The 20,766-nt window shown below is 35.8% G+C and overlaps 3 protein-coding genes and 1 long non-coding RNA gene across 9 annotated transcripts; 3 read left to right on the plus strand and 1 right to left on the minus strand.

Moving 5' to 3' along the window:
• Nucleotides 1–189: 189 nt before the first annotated feature.
• LOC121234621 (probable E3 ubiquitin-protein ligase ZFP1) lies at nucleotides 190–4,001 on the minus strand. The gene is made up of 6 exons (XM_041130631.1): nucleotides 3,579–4,001; nucleotides 2,167–2,977; nucleotides 1,391–1,797; nucleotides 1,152–1,253; nucleotides 787–954; nucleotides 190–609 (listed from the first exon to the last, which is right to left on the minus strand). Exons 2-6 carry the CDS (start codon nucleotides 2,966–2,968, stop codon nucleotides 463–465), a joined length of 1,626 nt encoding a protein of 541 aa, XP_040986565.1. The 5' UTR covers nucleotides 2,969–2,977; nucleotides 3,579–4,001; the 3' UTR covers nucleotides 190–462.
• Nucleotides 4,002–7,076: 3,075 nt separating this feature from the next.
• On the plus strand, nucleotides 7,077–11,498 carry LOC121234625 (28 kDa heat- and acid-stable phosphoprotein-like). The gene is made up of 8 exons (XM_041130638.1): nucleotides 7,077–7,282; nucleotides 7,980–8,017; nucleotides 9,365–9,430; nucleotides 9,522–9,605; nucleotides 9,694–9,728; nucleotides 10,405–10,490; nucleotides 10,939–11,004; nucleotides 11,230–11,498. Exons 1-8 carry the CDS (start codon nucleotides 7,216–7,218, stop codon nucleotides 11,262–11,264), a joined length of 477 nt encoding a protein of 158 aa, XP_040986572.1. The 5' UTR covers nucleotides 7,077–7,215; the 3' UTR covers nucleotides 11,265–11,498.
• Nucleotides 8,024–9,292, plus strand: LOC121234627. The gene is made up of 2 exons (XR_005934428.1): nucleotides 8,024–8,561; nucleotides 8,672–9,292. It is a non-coding gene; the product is annotated as an uncharacterized LOC121234627 (long non-coding RNA).
• Nucleotides 11,499–14,428: 2,930 nt separating the features above from the next.
• Nucleotides 14,429–19,234, plus strand: LOC121234620 (probable E3 ubiquitin-protein ligase ZFP1). Of its 6 annotated transcripts, none has more exons than XM_041130628.1 (6): nucleotides 14,429–14,618; nucleotides 16,487–17,298; nucleotides 17,683–18,080; nucleotides 18,210–18,308; nucleotides 18,493–18,660; nucleotides 18,842–19,234. In XM_041130628.1, the coding sequence occupies exons 2-6, from the start codon at nucleotides 16,497–16,499 to the stop codon at nucleotides 18,986–18,988; spliced, it is 1,614 nt and encodes a 537-aa protein (XP_040986562.1). In that variant the 5' UTR covers nucleotides 14,429–14,618; nucleotides 16,487–16,496; the 3' UTR covers nucleotides 18,989–19,234. The 6 variants fall into 6 exon arrangements, with proteins under 6 accessions (XP_040986562.1, XP_040986561.1, XP_040986560.1 ...); XM_041130627.1 differs by having other exon boundaries at nucleotides 14,430–14,686; nucleotides 16,487–17,337; XM_041130626.1 differs by having other exon boundaries at nucleotides 14,430–14,618; nucleotides 16,460–17,337.
• Nucleotides 19,235–20,766: the final 1,532 nt, after the last annotated feature.

Below are 20,766 nucleotides of genomic sequence, written 5' to 3' on the forward strand. Positions count from 1 at the left end.
TTCTAGAATAGCAAACCTCCCAAAATTTCATACGGTCTGATAAAAGCATAGTCCCAACTGTAGTCTAAACTCACAAAGTCAATTAACAATTACAAAAGCATGTATATGGATATTCAGGGCTAAAAAAGATGCATGCAAGCACATGGTATACCGCCATGGACATTGATTAGAAAAGCTTAAATCAATTCATCAACAAATACCAATGGATTTTCATTGCGATCAGGTTCATTACATATGATAGAATAAAGCATACAGAGCATACTGTTTTTGTTTAGGCATACTCACACGAGAAAGTGCGTACAGTTTTCCAGAAACCAGCGAATAAATGAGTGGGGCAATGTAACTGTTAGTCATACGCGCTAGTACACGTTCAAAATATCAACTTGTTACTGCAGTGAGCTTTAAAGTGAAAATACAAATGGAAAAGCTTTTCACTTTAATCTTCCAACTCGCAACCCATTTCTATGCATCCTTCCTTCCCGTGGTCAGTGCTTCAGATTTGCATATGGGGCAGACATTCCTAACGAGCAGCCACTTCTTTAAGCAATCCGCATGATACCCATGCCCACAATCTAGAAGTCCTATATTCTCTTGGTTCTTGTATTCATCCTGCAAATTCATAAGAACCCATATTTTTAGTAGGAAAATGGATTAATTTTAACCTAAAGACTAATCCAATATTCTGAATTGCTTTGAGTTGTACGTGATAATGTCAGGAAACATAGTAGCAATATGAGCATATACAATTTAAACTTAACTCTCAGTTGTCAGTAGGTTTTAAGGTACCTGACAGATAACACATAAATCAGCTTCCTGATCCTCACAAGTTGCCTCCTCCAGATTGTTAATAGTAGCGAATGATTCATAAGTTTTTGTCCTTAATTGACTTGTGATCATTTCCATCGACAACCCAGTGCTTACATTGCCAATCTGTTCCCCCAATGCAAGCAGCTCCTGAGGGAATAAAAAATTTCCAGTTAAGAAGTTTTTATAGAGGTCTACAAAATTTGTACAGATTCAAAATCATGGACAACATGATCAATTTTTCAAACCTAAAGGACTATCACCATGCAACTCTCCTTGTTTCAATTATCTACACCAATATACTTTTCCTGGTAAGGATTATATGTAATTAGATGTCCTGAGCGTACCTCATAAGACACGTGCTCTTCAACATCCAACCGTGTGTCTCTGTTATGGTCCATCAGGTTCACCACCTGATAAAATTCTGGCAGATCTATCACGGCAGTTTCCTACACATTAACCAGAACAGTTTATATCCAACTTATCAAAACAAGTAACATGAATAGTCACTTGCATAAATAAAAAACCACCACTTATTTTCAGAAAAAAAGTGAAATAAGAAGGGCACAATAGAAGAGAATACTACATCAGCCCGCAGAACTCTCAAGTGCTGCAAACTGTGTTGTCTAAGAGTTGCCTCAGGCACAAATCCCCTTCTGTGAGGATGATATATCTGAAGTCCAGTTGATTGAACAGATACGAGATGCCTATAACCCATCTCCAAACTGTTATGAGCAGGACGCAGAGCACTGCGCAAAGGATTTGTAGGAATTCTATATGAAGCTGCAGCCACTTGGGGGTGAGAATTAATATTCTGGCCTCTCACTCCTTGCATTGGCCGGTTTGGATGATGATGATTGTGGTGCCGGTGGTTGATGGGAGGAGGATGCGGAAAACTAGGAGAACTGCTGCTGCCAGCTGTCTCGTGGTATCTCTGCATGCCAATGCTCCGGGTATCCATAGAACCTCCATTGACATTGCTGCCCGTGATGACTGTGAAAAAAAAATGGTATCTAATTAGTGGAAAATAGCTTAGTAACCATAACATAGGCTGGATTTGTCGCAACAGAGATCTTCTCAGGAAACAGACACTTTAGAGTTATCTTTGAATGGTAACAACCATGCTTATCAGAATAGGATTGACTAATCTACACGAAACCAATAGAACCGCTTTCACAATTTTTAGGGGAGAGACAGAATCCACAAAGCAAATTCAAAAGCTTTTTGCTAATTCTATCATGTAAACCTAAAAATAGCTTGTTGCAGATCAATGAGAAATATGAGCTTCCTGACATTAAATTACTACCATTGGTAAACCTGAGCACTAGGAAGGAGAAATGAATTAGGGAATAAATGATTTACCATGCACGTAAGGTGTTGCAGAAGCCTGGTTCCAGGATGAAGTACCCCTATAACCAGGATGACTGCTCAACTGTTGGTCCAACGAGAGAGTACCAGCTGGTTGAATATACTGAACCGTATTATTGTCTTGAATCAATTGAGTATGATCATGGAACCTAAGAAAATCCATCCCCGTAAAGCCTGATCTGTTCCTCAAACTACTTGGATGTCCTACTCTTATGATTGATGGAAAACGAGGCCCTCTATACTCAGGCAGGGCAAAAGGTGCAGAATCAATCACAACAACTCCTTCAGGATGCCTATTATTTGAGGGGGCAACTGAAGAACTAAAGCTTGACGAGGAATTACCATGTTGGAAACTACCAGAAATTCCTTCAGAATATTTCCTCTCGCGTGGAACCCTGACATCATCCCTGAAGTGAGAGTTCCTTCCATGCTCATCTGCAGAACCGCCAATGACTCCATAATTGCTGGGAGATGACAACTGACTGGAGGCCCCAAATGAAGGTGTCATGTCAGAAGACTCAGAACAACAAAAGTTGGTTGCAGGTGCAACACCTAGATTATGATGATGCTGAGTTTCATTGATCGACTGCGTCATCCCATGGTTTATGACATTGTCACAGTGGTCTACTGCAAATTGGGCGTCGACATTAGCTGCGTTATCTGAAGCTGATGCCATTGTTCTGAGATTAGGCTGTGTAAAGGATGCAGGGTTCTCGGGACGGATATAATTCTGGCCATGTCGACCCGATTCAAAATCAGTCATCTGATTAGTGCATAGCTTATTTCTTTGCCCCATGTTCTATACCTGCCGTCAAGCCACAATACTAACAAAAATTAGTCTGGTCAGGAGAATAATATACCATAATAACAACAATAACATTGATAAATATGTACGGTTTCAACACAGAATAAAAAAACTCGTGTTTTTATTCAACTTATTAGGGGATGGACCATATGACAATCTAAATTTCCGTAAGCATGTTATAGCTTCCGGTAAAGCATTCCAAGTTCTGCACCAATAATATGGTACAAGGAACTCAATCTACAAGGACACTACCATGTTAAATCGGCTTTTAGAGAGAGAGAGAGAGAGTGTGTGTGTGTGTTCTGCAGACGTGAGTCTACAATGGCATGAAGAACGCCCAACGGTATATAAGCAACAGTTAAAAAAAGACACTTCTGAAGTATCTCGTCAAAGTCAATATGAGGAGCATCCATAAAGATCTTGCTCTCTTTAGTACTCTGAAACCGATCCTAAATCCTTTACTTTCTCCTCTACAATCTACCAACCCCATGATGAGTTCTCGCATGAATAAACTTTGGTAAATCTTTGACAAACAAGAAAAAGAAGAAATATTTTACGCTGTATCAAACCAAACAAGCGAATACCCAGAAGAAAAATTTACCGATAACAAAAGTATTCCCTCGCTTTCAACCAACCAATGCCGAAGAGAGATGTAGACCAAGAAAGCTGAGCGGCCGTGCGCCGGTGCTTTTTATTTTTACTTTTTGAGACCTCTGCGTCGGTACTGGAAGCTAATGGCTGAGACGCCACAGAAGCTAGGTGCTTTGCTTTTATCTCGACAACTATGACGATGTTGATCTGATGGGGTTAGCGGCATGTGTTTATATACTGCAACAAAACGCATGCAGAGAAGGTTTCCTGTCGATTTCGGGTTTCGTGGAGCGAAAGTATTACCGTTTGAGTGCGGGTTTTATAATTTCCAATTAAAAACAAAAAAACCAAAAACCCTTGTTCATAACTTCGTAGGATTGAGATCTTGATTCTTGCTGGATCAAATCCCATGACTTTTCGTGAATCGTATCGACGTTCGATGTTTCGGTAGGTCACCGTTCCATTTATTTTATGAGAAACAAAAGTAAACTATGAGATTAGACAATCATAACTTTCAGCTGAAAATCCGGGTTTACGTTATTCTATTATTTAATATTGCGTGTAGCGTAAAAGCGCGTAAATCAGTTGAGTTCCAACCAAAGAAAATATATTTGCAGTTATGGATTGTGTAACTGTTGTGTAATTATTTTAAAAAAATTGAATAAGATATGAGATTTATATAAAAAAAATTAAATTATGTGACGTTTATGCACTTTATAATTATATGTAAAATTACTCTCTAACAAATAATACGCGAGCAGATAATGTAGGTCTAATTTATATGTAAAATACAAGTTGAGTTTAACTTCTCACCCGATTATATTTTATTCTATTCTCGAATAATTCATTTAATCTCTTAAAATAATTTCAAATTTGTTCATGAACTATAAGATTTTGACAAGGTAGAGTGTGGACTTGGAAGTTGGATGCCTGTATATGCAAAGAGAGTTACCTATTTAGATCAATATTTTAAATTTCAGTTTTTTGATAATTACGATTTAAGTTTTGGAATAGAATATTTCAATATCAATGTGTTTTGGTGTACTGTTTTGAGATTAGCTATATATTTATATATAAATCAATAATTAATAGAAGAAATACATGTATGTATATGTGTATTTATATATATATATGAATAAATATATTTGAAAGCCTTTATACCCATGCACCATATACTATTCATATGTCATAATTTAATTTATAAGATTTAGATTTTATTATTCAAATAGCACTTCTAAAATATATAGAAGAATTTGATATTTTTTAAAAGGGTGTTGAAGGGGTAAAATACAGGCCCAAAAGAGTTTTCAAGACCCAGCTTATCAAAAAGCCATCACTAGAAAATAAAGGAAGAGAGAGAAATGGGACAAGAACGGACTAGAGGGTGATGATATCAGGAGGCATGGTGTCAGGGGAAAGTAGGACAGGGATAGGAGGTCAGACACGCCAAGCAACGTCTCTCATCACTACCGAGGGGCACACAAGCAAATGTTCAAATAAAATAGACAAGGAGCCTACGGTTTGGAGGCTATCTTCTCTTCAGTTAGGATTTTTTCTTCGACTTCTTCTTCAACCTCTAGAGAGAGAGCTCTAGTGGAACATCTTCTCCAGTCAGTATCTACAACTCCCATTGTACAGTGAGAAATGAGAAATCATGAGAGACTGTAAACAAACATATTATAATGGGAACTCCTCTCCCCAAACCTCTGTAGACGTAGGCTTAGTATTGAACCACATAAATCCGTGTGTCATCTCTCTTTATTTTCTCTGTATTTAAATATTGTTTATCGTCATGGATGTACGCACCAACACCATACAATCGCACCGAACCACTACTGGGGACTCCATACCTCACCAATCGAGGCCTAGATTGGAAGACCCAAATTGTTGAAACCTAACCAAAGACGTATGAAACACGACATTAACAAGTATTATTTGAACTTTGAAGTTCATTACACCACACTATTCAAATGTCATGAATTGATTTGTAAGATTTAAATTTTAAAATCTATCTTTTAAATCAAATTATGTCACATGAATAGTATGTGATGTAAAAGTTTTAAAATAGAATTATTCTTTCTAAAATAAATATACGTTGAAAACATTAAAACAAAGATAAATATATTGGTTTCAAGCTGTAATGTTAAAAAAATATAAACTTATTTGAGAAAAAAAAAATTAAAGAAAAAAAGGGCTGGTAATTTATTAAAAATAATGAGATTAAAAAAGATAACGACGAGACATTTATTAAAGTTATAGACAAAATTAAAATCATATAAATCTCTTTTAAATTTTAAAATTACATGAATGTCATTTATATTTAAAATTTATAAAAACATCGTCAAAACTCAAGAAAATTATAAAATTGTTGTTAAAATAATATGGAACAAAATGTAGTCCGGAATTACCTGGAGCAAATCGAAATTGGCCAAAACAGGATAGAATTTAGAATAAAAGAGAATGAGAATAGGATTGTAAGACTAATAGCCTTATTGATCGGTCTCGGGATGTGGTTTTTTTAAATCGGACGAGATTGAGACCGATTGAATGTGTATATTTATATATATATATATATAAAATATATTACAGTTGTATAAGTTAATTATGTAATTTTTATCTAAGGGATCATCACCATTGACCACATATACAATAAAACTATTTAATATTTATTAATTATATATAAAATATTAAAGAGATCACTTAATTTTAATTTTGTTAATTTAATTAATTTTTTGTATTAATTTTTCTAAAAAAAAAAAGAAAAAAATTAATGAACCAAATGGACTGATTGGACTAATAGCTAACTGTTAAGTCCAGCAAAAATGATAGATCAAAATTTTCTATTTGTGACCTCTCTAGACCGGACCGATTACACTCTAAATGAAAATGTATAGTGTATCGAGTACTACATTGAACCAAAAAGTCGACTATTTCATTCGGAAGGGAATTCAAATTTACGATTTAGATGCATGGATTTATAACATAGGAAAGAAAAAAGCACGAATGATATCAATAGTGGAGTGAGGATCTTTAAGGGAGTAGGATAAGATAAAATTCTCATCTCATCTCATCTCATCATTACATATTTTTCAAATCTCTATATAAAATATAATAAACGATTCAAAATTTTCGAATCTCAATTCACTTTTTTTAAATTTTAAAATAATAATAATATTAAAATATAATATTTTAAACCCTCAAATAAAATATAAAATTCTTATCTTACCCTCCATACTGGCTCTGAACTCTCACACACTTGCAAGTTGCAACCGCATATTTTCAATAGGTTACAGAAAATTTTCTCCGCACGGGATTAGGTTAAGTCGAATTCGTTCGAAAAATTACTCATCATTTTTTTACTATATATATATTTTTTTATTTTTTAAATAAATACGTAATGTAAAAATGATGAGTAAATAATTCGTTTAAATTGATTAAAACGGGAAGGAATAATTATAAAGTTTCCTTTTATTATTTGAAGAAAAGAAAGTAAAGGAATACAGAAATTCGCAATAATGGAATGTGACATTATAAAAAGCCTAACAAATTAGTAGAGGTAGAACTGCGTGCAAGAGCTTCCACCCAAACACAGCGCAAACTAAACCGCCTCGCCCCCCTCCCCTGTCTCTCCGTTTTCTGCTTCAAAGATGGGTAGAGGAAAGTTCAAGGGCAAGCCCACCGGTCACCGCAACTTCTCGACTCGCGAAGAAATGAGTAACCTCTCTCTCTCTCTCTCTCTCTCTCTCTCTCTATTTATAATAATATGCTATATGTAGGGTTTTTAGTTCTGCTCAATTGCATCGGATTCACCAAAATTTCCTTTTTTTTAACACCATTGAGTTTGGCTTAAGTTATTGTCATTTTCTGTTCTCTGATTTGAGATTTATGGTAAATAAACTTCATCTGTTTGCACCGTAGACGGATTTGTACGATGTTATTTGTAAATTTTTTGGGGGACTCATTAATTTTTATAGGAAAACGAAATATTTTTAAACAATTTGGTGGGAATTGGTCGTATTAATGTTGATTTAGTCGAATCCGTCAGAAACTTGACCAACCTCGGAAACAAAAATAAAATTTGAAGGCAGTTGCGATCATCTTATTTGGAAGATTTTGTATTATTGACCCGACCTGTCGTTGGGTGTAAATTTTGAAACTTGGTTCGGAAATTATCCAAAGTTTTGAGCTTGAAATTAGAAATTGTAGTGAACCATTGAATTACAAAACAATGGTTAACTGTGGGGCCGTTGTTTCTTAAGTGGTTTGGAATTTGTGAATGTTCATTACAGTTTAATGAGTGATTTTACTGTAAGATGCTTTTTTAACATGCTTTTATTTTATTAGTTAGAGTTTGATGAAGTTCATTTATTTGATTTGATACATGTAATGATCTGACTCTTATGTGTTGCAGTTGCTGGTAGCTCTTCTCGCCCACGAACTTTTAAGAAGGTATGTTTTTTATTAATTAGCCCAGCCAAATAAAGGTGATTTACTTCTTGGAAAGAGTAAACATTGTTCATGTCATTCTACACTATTTGATGCACTCGGATTAGTCTCTGTGTTGAAACTTTACAGGAATGTGCTTCTTGACTTCATTATGTTTCCAAATTTCCAAGAACAAAAACTACCAGCAGAACTAAAATTCTCTCGTATGAAATCAATAGCTACTTTGCTATTTAGAACTCAAATCATCTCCGGGACTTTTTATAGTTTGCGTCATGAGTTACACTGCTGCTTTGCTTTTTAGAGTTCAATTAAATTGTTTGTATCTGTTCACAGGGGGCAAATTGCATGAATGTAAAAATATGATAAAACTGAGTCCAAGAATCACGAATGAAGTTCTGCAAAAAACAAATTAGGTTTGTTAGGGATTTGTAAAGAAGGGCAATAACAGTCATCATTGATGTTTTGTGTAGCTTATTTCCTCGCCTTTTATGGTTCATTTAGACATTTGGATCCCCTCTAAGGAACAATTTAGGAGGACAATTCAATGGTATGTGAGAATCCATTGTCCTGGTATAAACATTGCACTTATAGCTGGTAATGGGGTCTCAAAGAAGATATTTCCCCAAAACTAGCTTATCTTTTTTATCTATTTTTTAGGCATATATGAGTAGTGGAGGGAAACAGGTATATGTTCTTCTACAGTCCAGAATCATATAAGTGCATTCTTGCTGGTAAGGAGTGTCCAAGCCTTGATTTTCTCAAAAATCTATTTTAAGAATATGGCAGATCCTAATATCATAAAACAATTATTGTTTCTCCTTTGACCCATGCCTGTAGCATATCCCAAGATTATGGACTAGTTGTGTTTGGTAATGTTTGACTGTGTGGCTGACGATGAACTTTGGGCTGTATTTGATTACTAGTGGGTTTCCCCTTCCCCTCGCCTAAGAAAAAGAGAGCTAAAACCAACAAAAAAAAAAAAAAATGTTTTGGGCTAATCTGTGATTCATTGGCTTTTGTTCTTTCTTTTTGCTACATGTTCAGAATCGTTAGTGCTGATTGTAACTTGAATTAAGCAATGCTTTATGCTAATACCTGCCTTCTTTGTATTTTGTCCCTCTCTCTCTCTCTCTCTCTATATATATATATATATATATAAATATATATATTATATTTAAATCCTTGAATTACCCGAGGTACACTTGCGAGAAACTCCTTGTCGAGGGCCTGTGCACCCCCAGGATTAGTCGGGACGTTGTTCCTAGACACCCGGTGCCAGTTAAAAAAAATATTATATATTTAAATTGTTGTGCTTACGGTACGAAGAATTGATTTCTTTGGTACTCTTAGGAAGAAGTGGAAGAAGAGGTAGAAGAGTCTGAAGAGGAAGTAGAAGATGAAGATGAAGAACCTGAGGTCAGTTCACTCTTTGGTGCTCAGTTTTATATCTGTATGACTTTCTGGCTTCCAAATTATTTCTTGTTGAACCTCTACCAAATTCTGGCAGAAGCGGAAAGGCACCCAAGGTCTAATTGAGATTGAAAATCCCAATTTGGTGAAAGCAAAGAATGTGAAGGCTGGAAACGTTGATGTAAGTTTGGCACATTTATTTTCTTGTTTGCTTCTTCGGTGGCTTGTTTGCAGCTTAATGATTTGAGTAATCTATATCCATGTTGCAGCTGGAGAAAACGACTGAACTCTCAAGGCGTGAAAGGTCAGTATGTGTTCTTGACTTCTCCTTTACTGAAAGACTTGGGTCCCACTGCATTAAATGCATATGGGTACTGCTTGATTTGTGAAACATAAATCATAATTTAGTAGAATTTACACTGCATTGCAATTTTACCTCTCAAGAGCACAATTTTGCAATACTCAAGTATGTTCACCAACCAAGCATGATTGATGTATGAAAGCTTTACTACAATCATGCTTGTTCTTTTTGGAATGCGATTGAGATTTGAAATATTTTTTTCTTTCATATTTGAAAGACTTGAGCCCCACTGCATTAAATACACTCAAGAGTATTGCAATTTTACCTCTCAAGAGCACAATTTTGCAATACTCCAGTATGTTCACCAACTAATCATGATTGATGTATGAATGCTTTACTACTATCATGCTTGTTCTTTTTGGCATGTGATTGAGATTTTAAATATTTTTTACTTTCGTATTTGGTTGGTGAAACATACTGGATTCTTTAATGTTAATACTACATCACTTTTGAACTCTAGACGTTTTAAGACATCATTGTTGCATCTCTTGCTGACATTTATATACTGGGGCTTGTGACTATTGCACTTCAAGTACTTTTGTGTCTTAACCTAGAAGGAAGTGCTTTAGGTAACAAACAACTTCTGTCATTGACTCAATTTCCATATATTTATTTACAGAGAAGAGATAGAAAAACAAAAGGCACATGAGCGATACATGAGGCTGCAGGAACAAGGAAAAACAGAACAAGCAAAAAAAGATTTAGGTAATTCATTTGAAAGTGAAAGGTCTTTAGCTTTTTTATTTTTTGTGGTTAATTGAATTATCTTGGGCATGGTATATGCCAATCGACTTCACTTTAAAGTGCAAGGACTGAACTACACTTGATGTATTGTTCCATTAAAAAAAAAAATTATATTCTCTATCTTTCCTTTGTGATACACCGGTCCACTTCTTTTGGTGGTTAATTTAGTATAAATTGTGCATAAAACAAGGGAAACATATTTAAAGAATGATTGAATCTCGAGATCTGGAATGCTTGACAACCGAACAGGCCTGTAATGGCTTTCTCTTACCAAGATGTTACACAATTGGGTTTAGCATCCTGCTTCCTGATCTATACCACCTGGCCATATGCTTTGCCACCTTCATGAACTTTTGAACGGTTACTTTTCTTCATTAACGTTGTTGTTTCACTAAAATTGTTATTGCAGAACGCTTAGCCATGATACGGCAACAAAGAGCGGAGGCTGCTAAGAAGCGAGAAGAAGAAAAGGCTGGTATGATTCTAGTATCCCTAACTGTGTGCCTTTACTGTCTGAGCAGCCCTCTTCTTGCTACACAATTCCTGATGCTTCTGCTCCATGGTCTTCCCACATATGGGTTAAAGCATTACAATGGAGCAGGAAGAGGATGCCAATGGTTTTCTTATTTGGTTCTCTTTGTGCTTCTTTTTTTCTACTTTCCCTGGGATAAAAAGATTGACTGTTATTTATTCTTGACAGCCAAAGAACAGAAAAAAGCAGAGGCCCGCAAATGAAAGATTCAGAAGACTCCAAGTAGATAAATCTTGGTTGTTTATCTTAATATTTAACCCTTCTATCTGTACTCTCAAGCTATTAAATTTCCATAAATAGTGAAGCATTTTATCTTGCATCCCGAAAATGTCAAGAAAAATTGAAACAGATGTTGTCTTGTTATGGAGGAAAACTTGGTGTTGACTGTTGACGCTTATTAGTCTGGTAGATGGTTGGTTTTATCTTTTATGAACTTACACATATCTATCTTCATTTTCATTCTGAGCTCTTTTGGCTACAAAACGGCTTGCAAAGTGATTAGTGGTTGTGATCTTAGAGGCTTACTAGTCCAATCCTATCCCTTCCCTGAACCCCCACCACCAAACCCCAAAAAAGAGTATTTTTCAGCTAACCTAATGCTTATTGCAGTTGGAATCAATTATTCTAACCGGCATAAGCTTTACTCATGATTAGCTGAACTAGATAGCCACTCTTAAGCTTTCCTGTGATTTAAATAAATACTACAAGGATGAGAGAGGGCAGCGTTCGTTGATCCTTCCTTTAAACAAATGGAACAATGTGAAGTCTTGGAAAGAAGTGGTGGGTAGGAGAGGTAGCCTCCAAAACTGACGAAGCCACCACATTTGGTTTGGTTTGGTTTGGTTTGGTTGGTTTCAAGTTTCAACTTTGAGAGTAAAAGAGAACCTGATTCGACCCAATTGTTCAAGTAATTCACAAGCGGACGAACGAAGGAAGATACCTTTGATAATATGCCTTGTTCATCTCAGTTGGGCGGCTAGATGCAAAAGGCCTACAAAAGACAGACTTCCATTGAAATTATTCTTTAGATTATATATTAAGTTGGGAATTCAATCAACAGCCCAGTTTCTCACGAAACCCAGTTATGATAATTCAGTTGTCAGCCGATCATATTGTCTATGATGCAAAAAAATGGAGAGAGTCAGAGCAAATGATGCATGTGGATGAGAATAAGGAACCAGTGGGCCCAACTCAATGAGGAGACGAGAGGAGAGGAGAGGAAGGACCCACATGAATATTTTAGCAATCTTAAAATTTAACATTTGCTGAGAAGAATATACTTTGGCATTTATACCCCATGTCTTGGTCAACATCTTACTACAGTTTTATTCTCTTTTTATTGATGGATTTTAGATATTATATATTTTATTGTATACATTTTATTATGTTTTACAGTTAAAATAAAAACAAAAATTATATTTATATTTATTTCATTAATGATGTGATTTTTTTATAAAAAAAAAAAAAGATAAATTAGGTAGCTATGAACTTGCAGATGTTCAGTGTTATTTTCCCTGCATTTGCTTAAGTGCCTTCGTTTGTAATTTTGTATTTTTATCCGGTAGCGGTTATTAGAGTTCTGTTATGTATAATTATTTTTATATATTTTATTAAAATAGTTATTTCATATTAAAAAATATAATACCGTCAATTATATTAATAGAACGTATAAAGAGTATTTAAATAAATGTACATAAAATTTTTATTAATTTATAAAATAAAATAAATTGCCCTTATCAATTTATTGAAAATGTTGACAGCTGAGAGGTAGAAGCAGTAGTAGTACGAAAAGGTAATTTGCAAAAAATGTATCTCTCATAACTCAGAGGTTGCTTTTTTATCGTAATGCGATCAGAATATTGTAAGGTATAGGTTACCTTGTGTGGGGCCAAGTAAAAGGACAATAAAAATAAAAATAATCTGTGGAGATTTTCCACTTTGTACTCAAGATTATCCCATCTTTTTTTTTTATCCATAGATTCCATACTTTAAATTCTCAAAATTATCACTTTTATGGTGAGCTTGGATGGCAAGATTTGCATCGGGATTATTATTAAAATTGGAATTGAAACTTTCCAAATAAGATTTTAAGCTTTTTAAAATTGTGATTATTTAAAATCTAAATCTAAATCTAAATTTATATCCAAATCCAAATTCTTATATCCTGACACAACCTTAGTCAATCCACAACCATCCCTCTATTTGTTTCGTTAAATCAGGCAAAACTCTAGGTGAAATATTTCTATGGTGAAATATCTAAAATGCTTTGATTTTGAATAGATCTTTCAAGAAATAATTTTACCCATTTTAATTATAAAGAAAAATTCTTCTTAATTACTATTCACCATCCCATACCTCACACCTTATAAAAAAGTTATAGATATAGGATGTGAGAGTAAATAGTGACTGATGTATAACATTCATCTAATTATTATTTTTTGATAAGTAACATTCCTCTAATTATAAATATATGAAAGTGACTGAGTCAGTCACTGTATAGGGATGGTGATCCTCAAGCTAGTTAATCGATGCTTTTGAATTTGTTTTGCTAAGAATAATGATATACTTACAATTTTTTTTATAATTATTTTATAACTAATTTTAAACTAACCAATATAATTGTATCAGTTCATTTAAAGATAATTTTAATTTTGTGCCTAAGATTAATTTAAAGTAAAATTATAAAATAGTTGTGGACTAATTACAGATTTATCATTTTCCTTTTACGTATCTATGTCTTTCAATACATCTTATGTAATCCTAGATACCAAGACATATTAATTCCATATTACCAGAGACATGCAATGAATCATGAGTCTTTTTTGTTTTTTGGGTCTCCAATCCACACTTTCTTGTCAATATCCTCCTAGGCTGTTGGCCGTTGTTGCACTGTTCTAGCATTTCCATTCACTTTCCCCTTCACATGGCAGATTTTGCGAAGATGCATTGCAAAAGAAGTTAAAACTCTTTAAAACATCAGCCACAGTTTGTATGAAACTACTCAGATTCCGATCATTCACTGTCACTGCATTTACTATCTATCTGCAACGCATCTCCTTCTGGCATGCCTATTTGCAGACCCAACTCTTTATTACTGAACTCCTATCCTATGCAAATGCAGACACAACTCTTCTTGATTTGCACGTAAACAATGCTTGGTGGAGATTAGAGAAAAGAGGATTAGATTAGAATTAGGTAATTTTAGGTGTCTTGGTTTTATTTATATATTATTTATTTATAGGCATAATTGATTTTTTAATATATATAATCATTTTTTCTTCCTTTCCTAGTCTCTAATATTTACATATATATATATATATTATATTATATTATATTATATAATAATTAATATATGTAGACGGTGGACGTAACCCGCTTTCTTCATTGTTGCGCTATAAAACATACGAACCGCTTCTCTCGCCGAAGCTTCTCTCTCTCTCCGAAATCAAGCTTTATTATCTCCTTCCCAAAGCTTTCGTTAATCCTCTCTGCATCTGTCTGAAGATTGTGTCTTTTTCTCCCGGCGAGATCGTGGATCGCCTTCTCTACGATCACAAGTGAGTATTTTATGCTGCGAATTCTTATCCTATCTTCAAAGTTCAACATGATCTGTAATAAAATAACGGTAAAATCTTTTATTCTCTTTTATTTTTTTCTTCTTGAAATTTCCGTAAAGGGTTCAATATTATATGTTTGGTTTCCTGGAAACCGGGGAAAGATGATGAAAGGAAAGGGATTTTTTAAGTGATGATAAATTTTCTTCTGGGTGTACAAGAGTTGGGATAAAAATCGTATGAACAGCACATACTCTTCGATGTATTTGTTGTTTTTAAATTTCGGCATGATCGTTAACAAAATAACGCTGAAATCTTTAATATTTTTCTTCAACTTTCCATAATGGGTTTCATTATCCATTTTTATGTTTTCCTGGAAAACTCGGGAAAGAAGAAGAAGTGTGAAGGAAATTTGTTTGCATCTCGTGATAAATATCCTTCTAGGTATCAAAGAATTCGGTAAAAATCTTATCGACAATTCGTGTTCTTTTATGTTTTTGTGGTTTTGAAAAAAAATTGAGCATGATCGTACTCTTTTTTCTTATTTCAAAAAACACCAAAGAAAAGGCTTTGGCTTTCCTATCATCTGGTTTGATTACCCGGAAACTGGGGAAAGAGAGAGGGAAGCGAAGGAAAAATTTGACTATTTCTGGGTAGCCAAGAAACTGGTAAAAATCGTAACTTACATAAAAAAAAGTTAAAACCGTATCAAGATTTTTTTTTTAATGTTTTACCATGGTGGAGCTCGTATTTTCCCTGCAATGAGACGGGTTACTTTTTATTTTCCCCACTAGGCGAAAATCTGCTTGCAATTAAAAGTCAGCGTCTTTATTGGTTGAATTCAAATATAAATTTTTTAGATGTTCTAACAAATGTAAGTCCTCTCTATGGGGTCATGATGGTAGAAAGAAAGCGGGTTGTCATGCAGTCTTTGTTTGGTAAAATTGTTGGGCGTTTTATGCAAGTGAGGTTTTCATCATTTGGCGAGAGCGCCATTCTCTTTGTTTGTTGTTTACAGTGAAGGTTGCGCCATTCATTGTTATAGTGGAGAGAGAGAGAAAAAACAAATAGAAAATTAGATCCTAGAATTTGGCTTTCTAGAAATACTAGCAGAAGGAGCGATAGAAAATTTTTCAAATAGGAGCTTCGAGGTGGTATCTAGAAAGACCATGTTTAAGAGTAGAAATTATTGACATGCATGGATGATTCTCATATTGATCGGGAGGTCTCTGAGCTTACCTTATGGATTTTGGAGGAGATAATGCAGATCAAATTTTATTAAAATTGAGGCTTAGTAACTGTAGTGGGACCGTTGCCATTTTAGACTGAAGTGCTGTAGAATCTCTATTCCTCTATGTCAATGCTTCTGTTTCTTTTTCCCCTTATTGGTGTTTTATAACTGGAAAAAGATCATTCCAATTCTAGAACATCCATTTAGGAACTTTGCACACCTTGTGGGAGCACTCCTTTTTTTTGCAACTTGTTGAATGAAATCCTGAAAGAAGGAATATGGAGCCAAAATAGGGATGGTACATAGTAGTGGCCTTGTAGGTTGAGTTCCTCACTTCCCTGCACCATATCTTGTGTAGAATCTGGGATGCTTAACAGGAAGCTATAGTTAAACATGAGGGGAATCTAATCTCATATCACATATTCTAGTTTTGAAGGTCTTTTTAATTTCTTTGCTGGGTGATGGGGATGTATGGTCAATCACCTGACAAGTTGAATAGCAGCACATAAACATTTTTATATCTTGAATCGGTGCCTATTCACCAATAGTTATGGTTATTGCTTTTGCGTATATTGTGGGGCATCATTCTCCTGACTTGACTGATTTTTGTCAGTATTGTGGGCCCGTGGCTTGAAAGCAGGTAATTCAAGATGGGGCAGAGAAATATATTATGTCCTAATCAGATGATTGGTTTTGAACCAGATCGGAATGGCCAGAATTATCTCCATCCTGATCCTTGCATCCTTTTCGGGGCCAATACAAACTTTGCACAACCCAATATTCGGAATATGGTATCATCTTCAGGGAGCATAGCTAATGTTGACCTCCAATATTCAGTGGAGCACTGCAACAATCCCATGATCTATGGGATGCCACAGTACAATGGAATGCAGCGTCATCCTAATCTCGATTTGGCTGTTGCACCTGCAGCCAACTATTATTATTCTTACATGACACCATCATCTGGTGGTGGGGCATTACCTGCTCCCCGAAGCCATGGGGCCTCTGGTCAGTTGCCATCTTCTAGCAGTTATGGAGTCATTGGAATATCCGCAGATGAGCATGGAAGCAACGGTCACTTTACAGATGACATCAGGGGTCCATGCAAGAGAAAATATGCTGAAGGAATTCCGGGGAGTTTTCAACATAATGATGTCTCGTCAAGCTCTAGTTCTTCAGCTTCCCCTTTGAATACAAGGCATCCTGATGGGGTTTCTGTGATGGACGCTACCTCTTTTGACCTGTCTCTGCACAGAGGGGCAGGTACTCCATCACTCATGGAAGTAGGACCGCAGAGTAGTTTGAGGAACAGATCAGGTGCTACTGGGATGGATTCTCTTATGATGCATGAACACAATCATTTGGTTCAAGGAAATTATTTGGGACAGCCTTTTCAACCAGCGGGTGCTCTCTGGTTGGACCAACAGTTGAGCAGCACGTCTGGTGATGGAGGTACCTGGAACCAGCCTCCTGCAATGCCTTATGTGCACGGTTAATCACTCTTTCTTCAAGTCATTTCTCCTTTTCAGAGCTCCATTTGTATGAGCGGTAGTAATTTTATGTCAGAAAACTCATGTTTCTTATTGGTTTGCAACAAGCTATTTGTAGGTTTACATGATGGAATTAGCAATTTAAAAATCAAGACGATCAAGTTATAGATTTTGTCCTGTTCTGTATCTTTAATTTATTTTAGAATGTTAAAGCAGTTCCAGATCTTTGTATGGATCTAATGAAACCTATTCTGATAAGCATGGTTGTTTCTATTCGAACCCATTGAAGCCTAATTATATTGCTCGACATTTTGGACTAAGATACCTGTCTCCTCATTCCTCTTAGGGAGCAATGCCAATGGAGGTTCTATGGAGACTCGCAGCATGGGTGTGCCAGGATATCATGATGCAGCTAGCAACAGAACTCCCCCTAGTTTCCAGCATCCTCCTCCCGTCAATCACCGCCACCACAGCCATCACCATCCAAGCCCGCCAATGCTAGGAGTGAGGGGCCCGAATATTAACTTTCAACCCCAAGTAGCTGCACCTGTATATAGAGGTTCTACAAATTCTTCTCGCAGCACTCTGAATCCTGTTCAGAACAGTTTTGAGATGGATCTTAGGCATCTGGGATCCGTTCTACCAACTGGGCTTCGGATGTACCGTCCTCACAGAGGGGGATTTGTGCCAGAGGCAAACCTTAGACATCGCAACCTGCCACACCTGAGAGTTCTGCAGGCTGAAGTATTATTCTTTACTAATTTTCGTTCTTTCTCTATTTTAATTGAAATAAGCGGGTGGTCTTTTATTTGGAACGGAACATTCATGTTACTTGTTTATACAAACTGGCTTAACTCTTGGCTTGATGTGTAGGAAACTGCCATACTAGATATGCCAGACTTTTATGAGGTGGGGAATTTGATGGACCATCACAGAGACATGAGGCTGGATATAGAGCACATGTCTTATGAGGTTAGCGGAGGATGTTTGGTTTGGTATAGCTCTTGCTAGGAAATGAGTACGCGTATAGATAATGGAAGCTGAGTGTTTGGTAGCTTAAAGATTACTGCTTTGATCTTGAATTTGTATAGATTTCAGAGACCTCTATATTAACTTTTTTTTTTTTTTTTTAACTTGGCATTTCTAATTTCCTCAGGACCTTCTTGCTTTGGGGGAACAGATTGGGAATGTGAGCACCGGGTTGTCAGAGGAAACTGTCACAAGTCAATTAAGGACAAAAACCTATGCATCATCTGCTTCTGTTATAAATCTGGAGGAGGCAGCTTCTGGGGATCAGGAAGTTGATTCTTGCATTATATGCCAGGTACCTTAAAACATGCTGTTTAGTGATATAAAAGTTGAATTGTATTTTGCTCATATTTCTATGAGGTATCCTGGCCTTGTTACTCAATTCAAGATATGTTTCAGAATCTTTTATTGTTTTTTCTTTATCATCGAAAATCCCATATTCCTCGGTAACATATGGGTTTCTCTTGATTTTGCAGGATGAATATCAGAACCAAGAGAAAATTGGTATTCTTGATTGTGGGCATGAATATCATGCGGGTTGCTTGAAGAAGTGGCTGCTCCTGAAGAATGCCTGCCCCATCTGCAAATCCGAAGCACTGACCACAGGAAGGAAGGATGTATAGAGATGGGACGAAAATTGGAAGATCAAGAGAAAAACTCTTCCATTTTGTCTTTTCACTTTTAAGCTAATTATCTTAGCAAGTTTATATTTTGTACATGTACGTTAGGATATATATGACTATTGGTTGTATTATCCGACTCATTTATTTGTTGGCTCATGAGAACAACGGGTCTCGTGCCTTAAACAAAAACTGTACAGACTTTCTCATGATCTGTATACTCTATTCTATCACATTCTTGTTCTTTCATGTGTTGATATATAATGGTGTGTTGATTTATTGTTACTTATAAAACAAAACTAATATAGGCTTTTGCTATCAATGTCTTATGCTTGCAGTTATATGATATCTGTTTGTATACGTAGAGTGCACAAGACTCTGCAAGGAACAGAGTTGCTTTCCTTTTTCTCTTATAAAAATCTTCACCACTTTGATACGTATGGTTTCCTTTTTCTTGAGATTGTTTATGTTGAAGTTTGAAAAAGTGATGAGATCCATTGAAATGTTGTTTAGAGAGAGCTTTTTGTGAGAGGTCCATTGAAATGGACAAACTTGTCTTGATACGCCAATTTCTCCACCCCCTTTGTCTTAGTCACGATGCATTTTGTCGAACTTCTCCCAAACACCAACAGATTGTTGAGAATGAAGGATGCAAGTCTGCCTTGAATGATGGATTCTCCAACAGTTTCCGTCACTGTTAGCACCAGCAACACCGCTTGTGTTACACATTTCTCGAGCTTGTAACAAGCATGTTTGGACAGAGAGTAATGCTATATGTAGTCATAGAGTGCGAAGCGTCATGCAGTCACTTTGAAAAAGAGTAGGCTTCACTGTTAAAAAATTATTATTTTTTCATGTGGGTCTCATATTTATTCACTTTTTTTCCAAGTGATAGCACGGCGCTTGCACACTCATAAATACAACTATCATTTCTATTAGAGAGGTAAATAATTTTCATAATTATCAAAACTTCTTGTAATTTCATTTCTAAACAGACTTGACAATTGTGTTTTTATTAATGTATAAATTAGGAATAGACTTGCTACAATTGATATTTACGAATGCAAAGTAAGGTTGTGCAAACCCTCCGCCCACTCCGACTCTATTCGACCTCCACTCTGATTCTGACTCCGACGGAGCCGAAGCAGTCGGAATGTGGAGTCGGAGTTGGAGTTTGGAGCTTCATGGAGCTCTGAACTCCAATTTTTTTTTTTTTTTTAAATCCAGAACTAAATGACGCCGTTCCACATAATGTGGAACAACGTTGTTTCTTCACACGGGGATCCAAAACGCAGGACCCCTCTTCTTCATTCTTCCCCTCACTCTCTTTCCCTTCTGAATCTCTCATCTGAATCTTCTTCTCCATTCTCTGTTCCCTCTTTAAGCCTTCGTTCCCGTTCACTTCTCAGGCCAACCTCCGTTCCTGTTTGCTATCGTCTGTGCCGTTCAGCTGTTTCGACACTGTAACTCGTAAGTGTAGTCTGACTCCGAGCCCTAAATTAATTAATTTTCGCAATTATTATTTTTTGCCATGATGTTGATTGTTGGGTTGCCTGTAATTAGTTGTTGTGGGGTGAACAACTCACTGTATGTTGATTTAAAGTGGCTTAGCTGTGTCTCTCTCACTCATGAATTCATTGTGACCTAGTTGCTTAGGCCTTTTGATTTGGATTATATCATGGTATATGGTTCCAAATGTTAAGAATATTGGAGAATGTTTACTTACTAAAAAAATTGTTTGAAGTATCGGAGAATCTGTCTTTGTTAAAAACAGTTGATTG

Source organism: Juglans microcarpa x Juglans regia, chromosome 6D (genome assembly GCF_004785595.1).
Source record: "Juglans microcarpa x Juglans regia isolate MS1-56 chromosome 6D, Jm3101_v1.0, whole genome shotgun sequence".
Taxonomy (NCBI): Eukaryota; Viridiplantae; Streptophyta; class Magnoliopsida; order Fagales; family Juglandaceae; genus Juglans; species Juglans microcarpa x Juglans regia.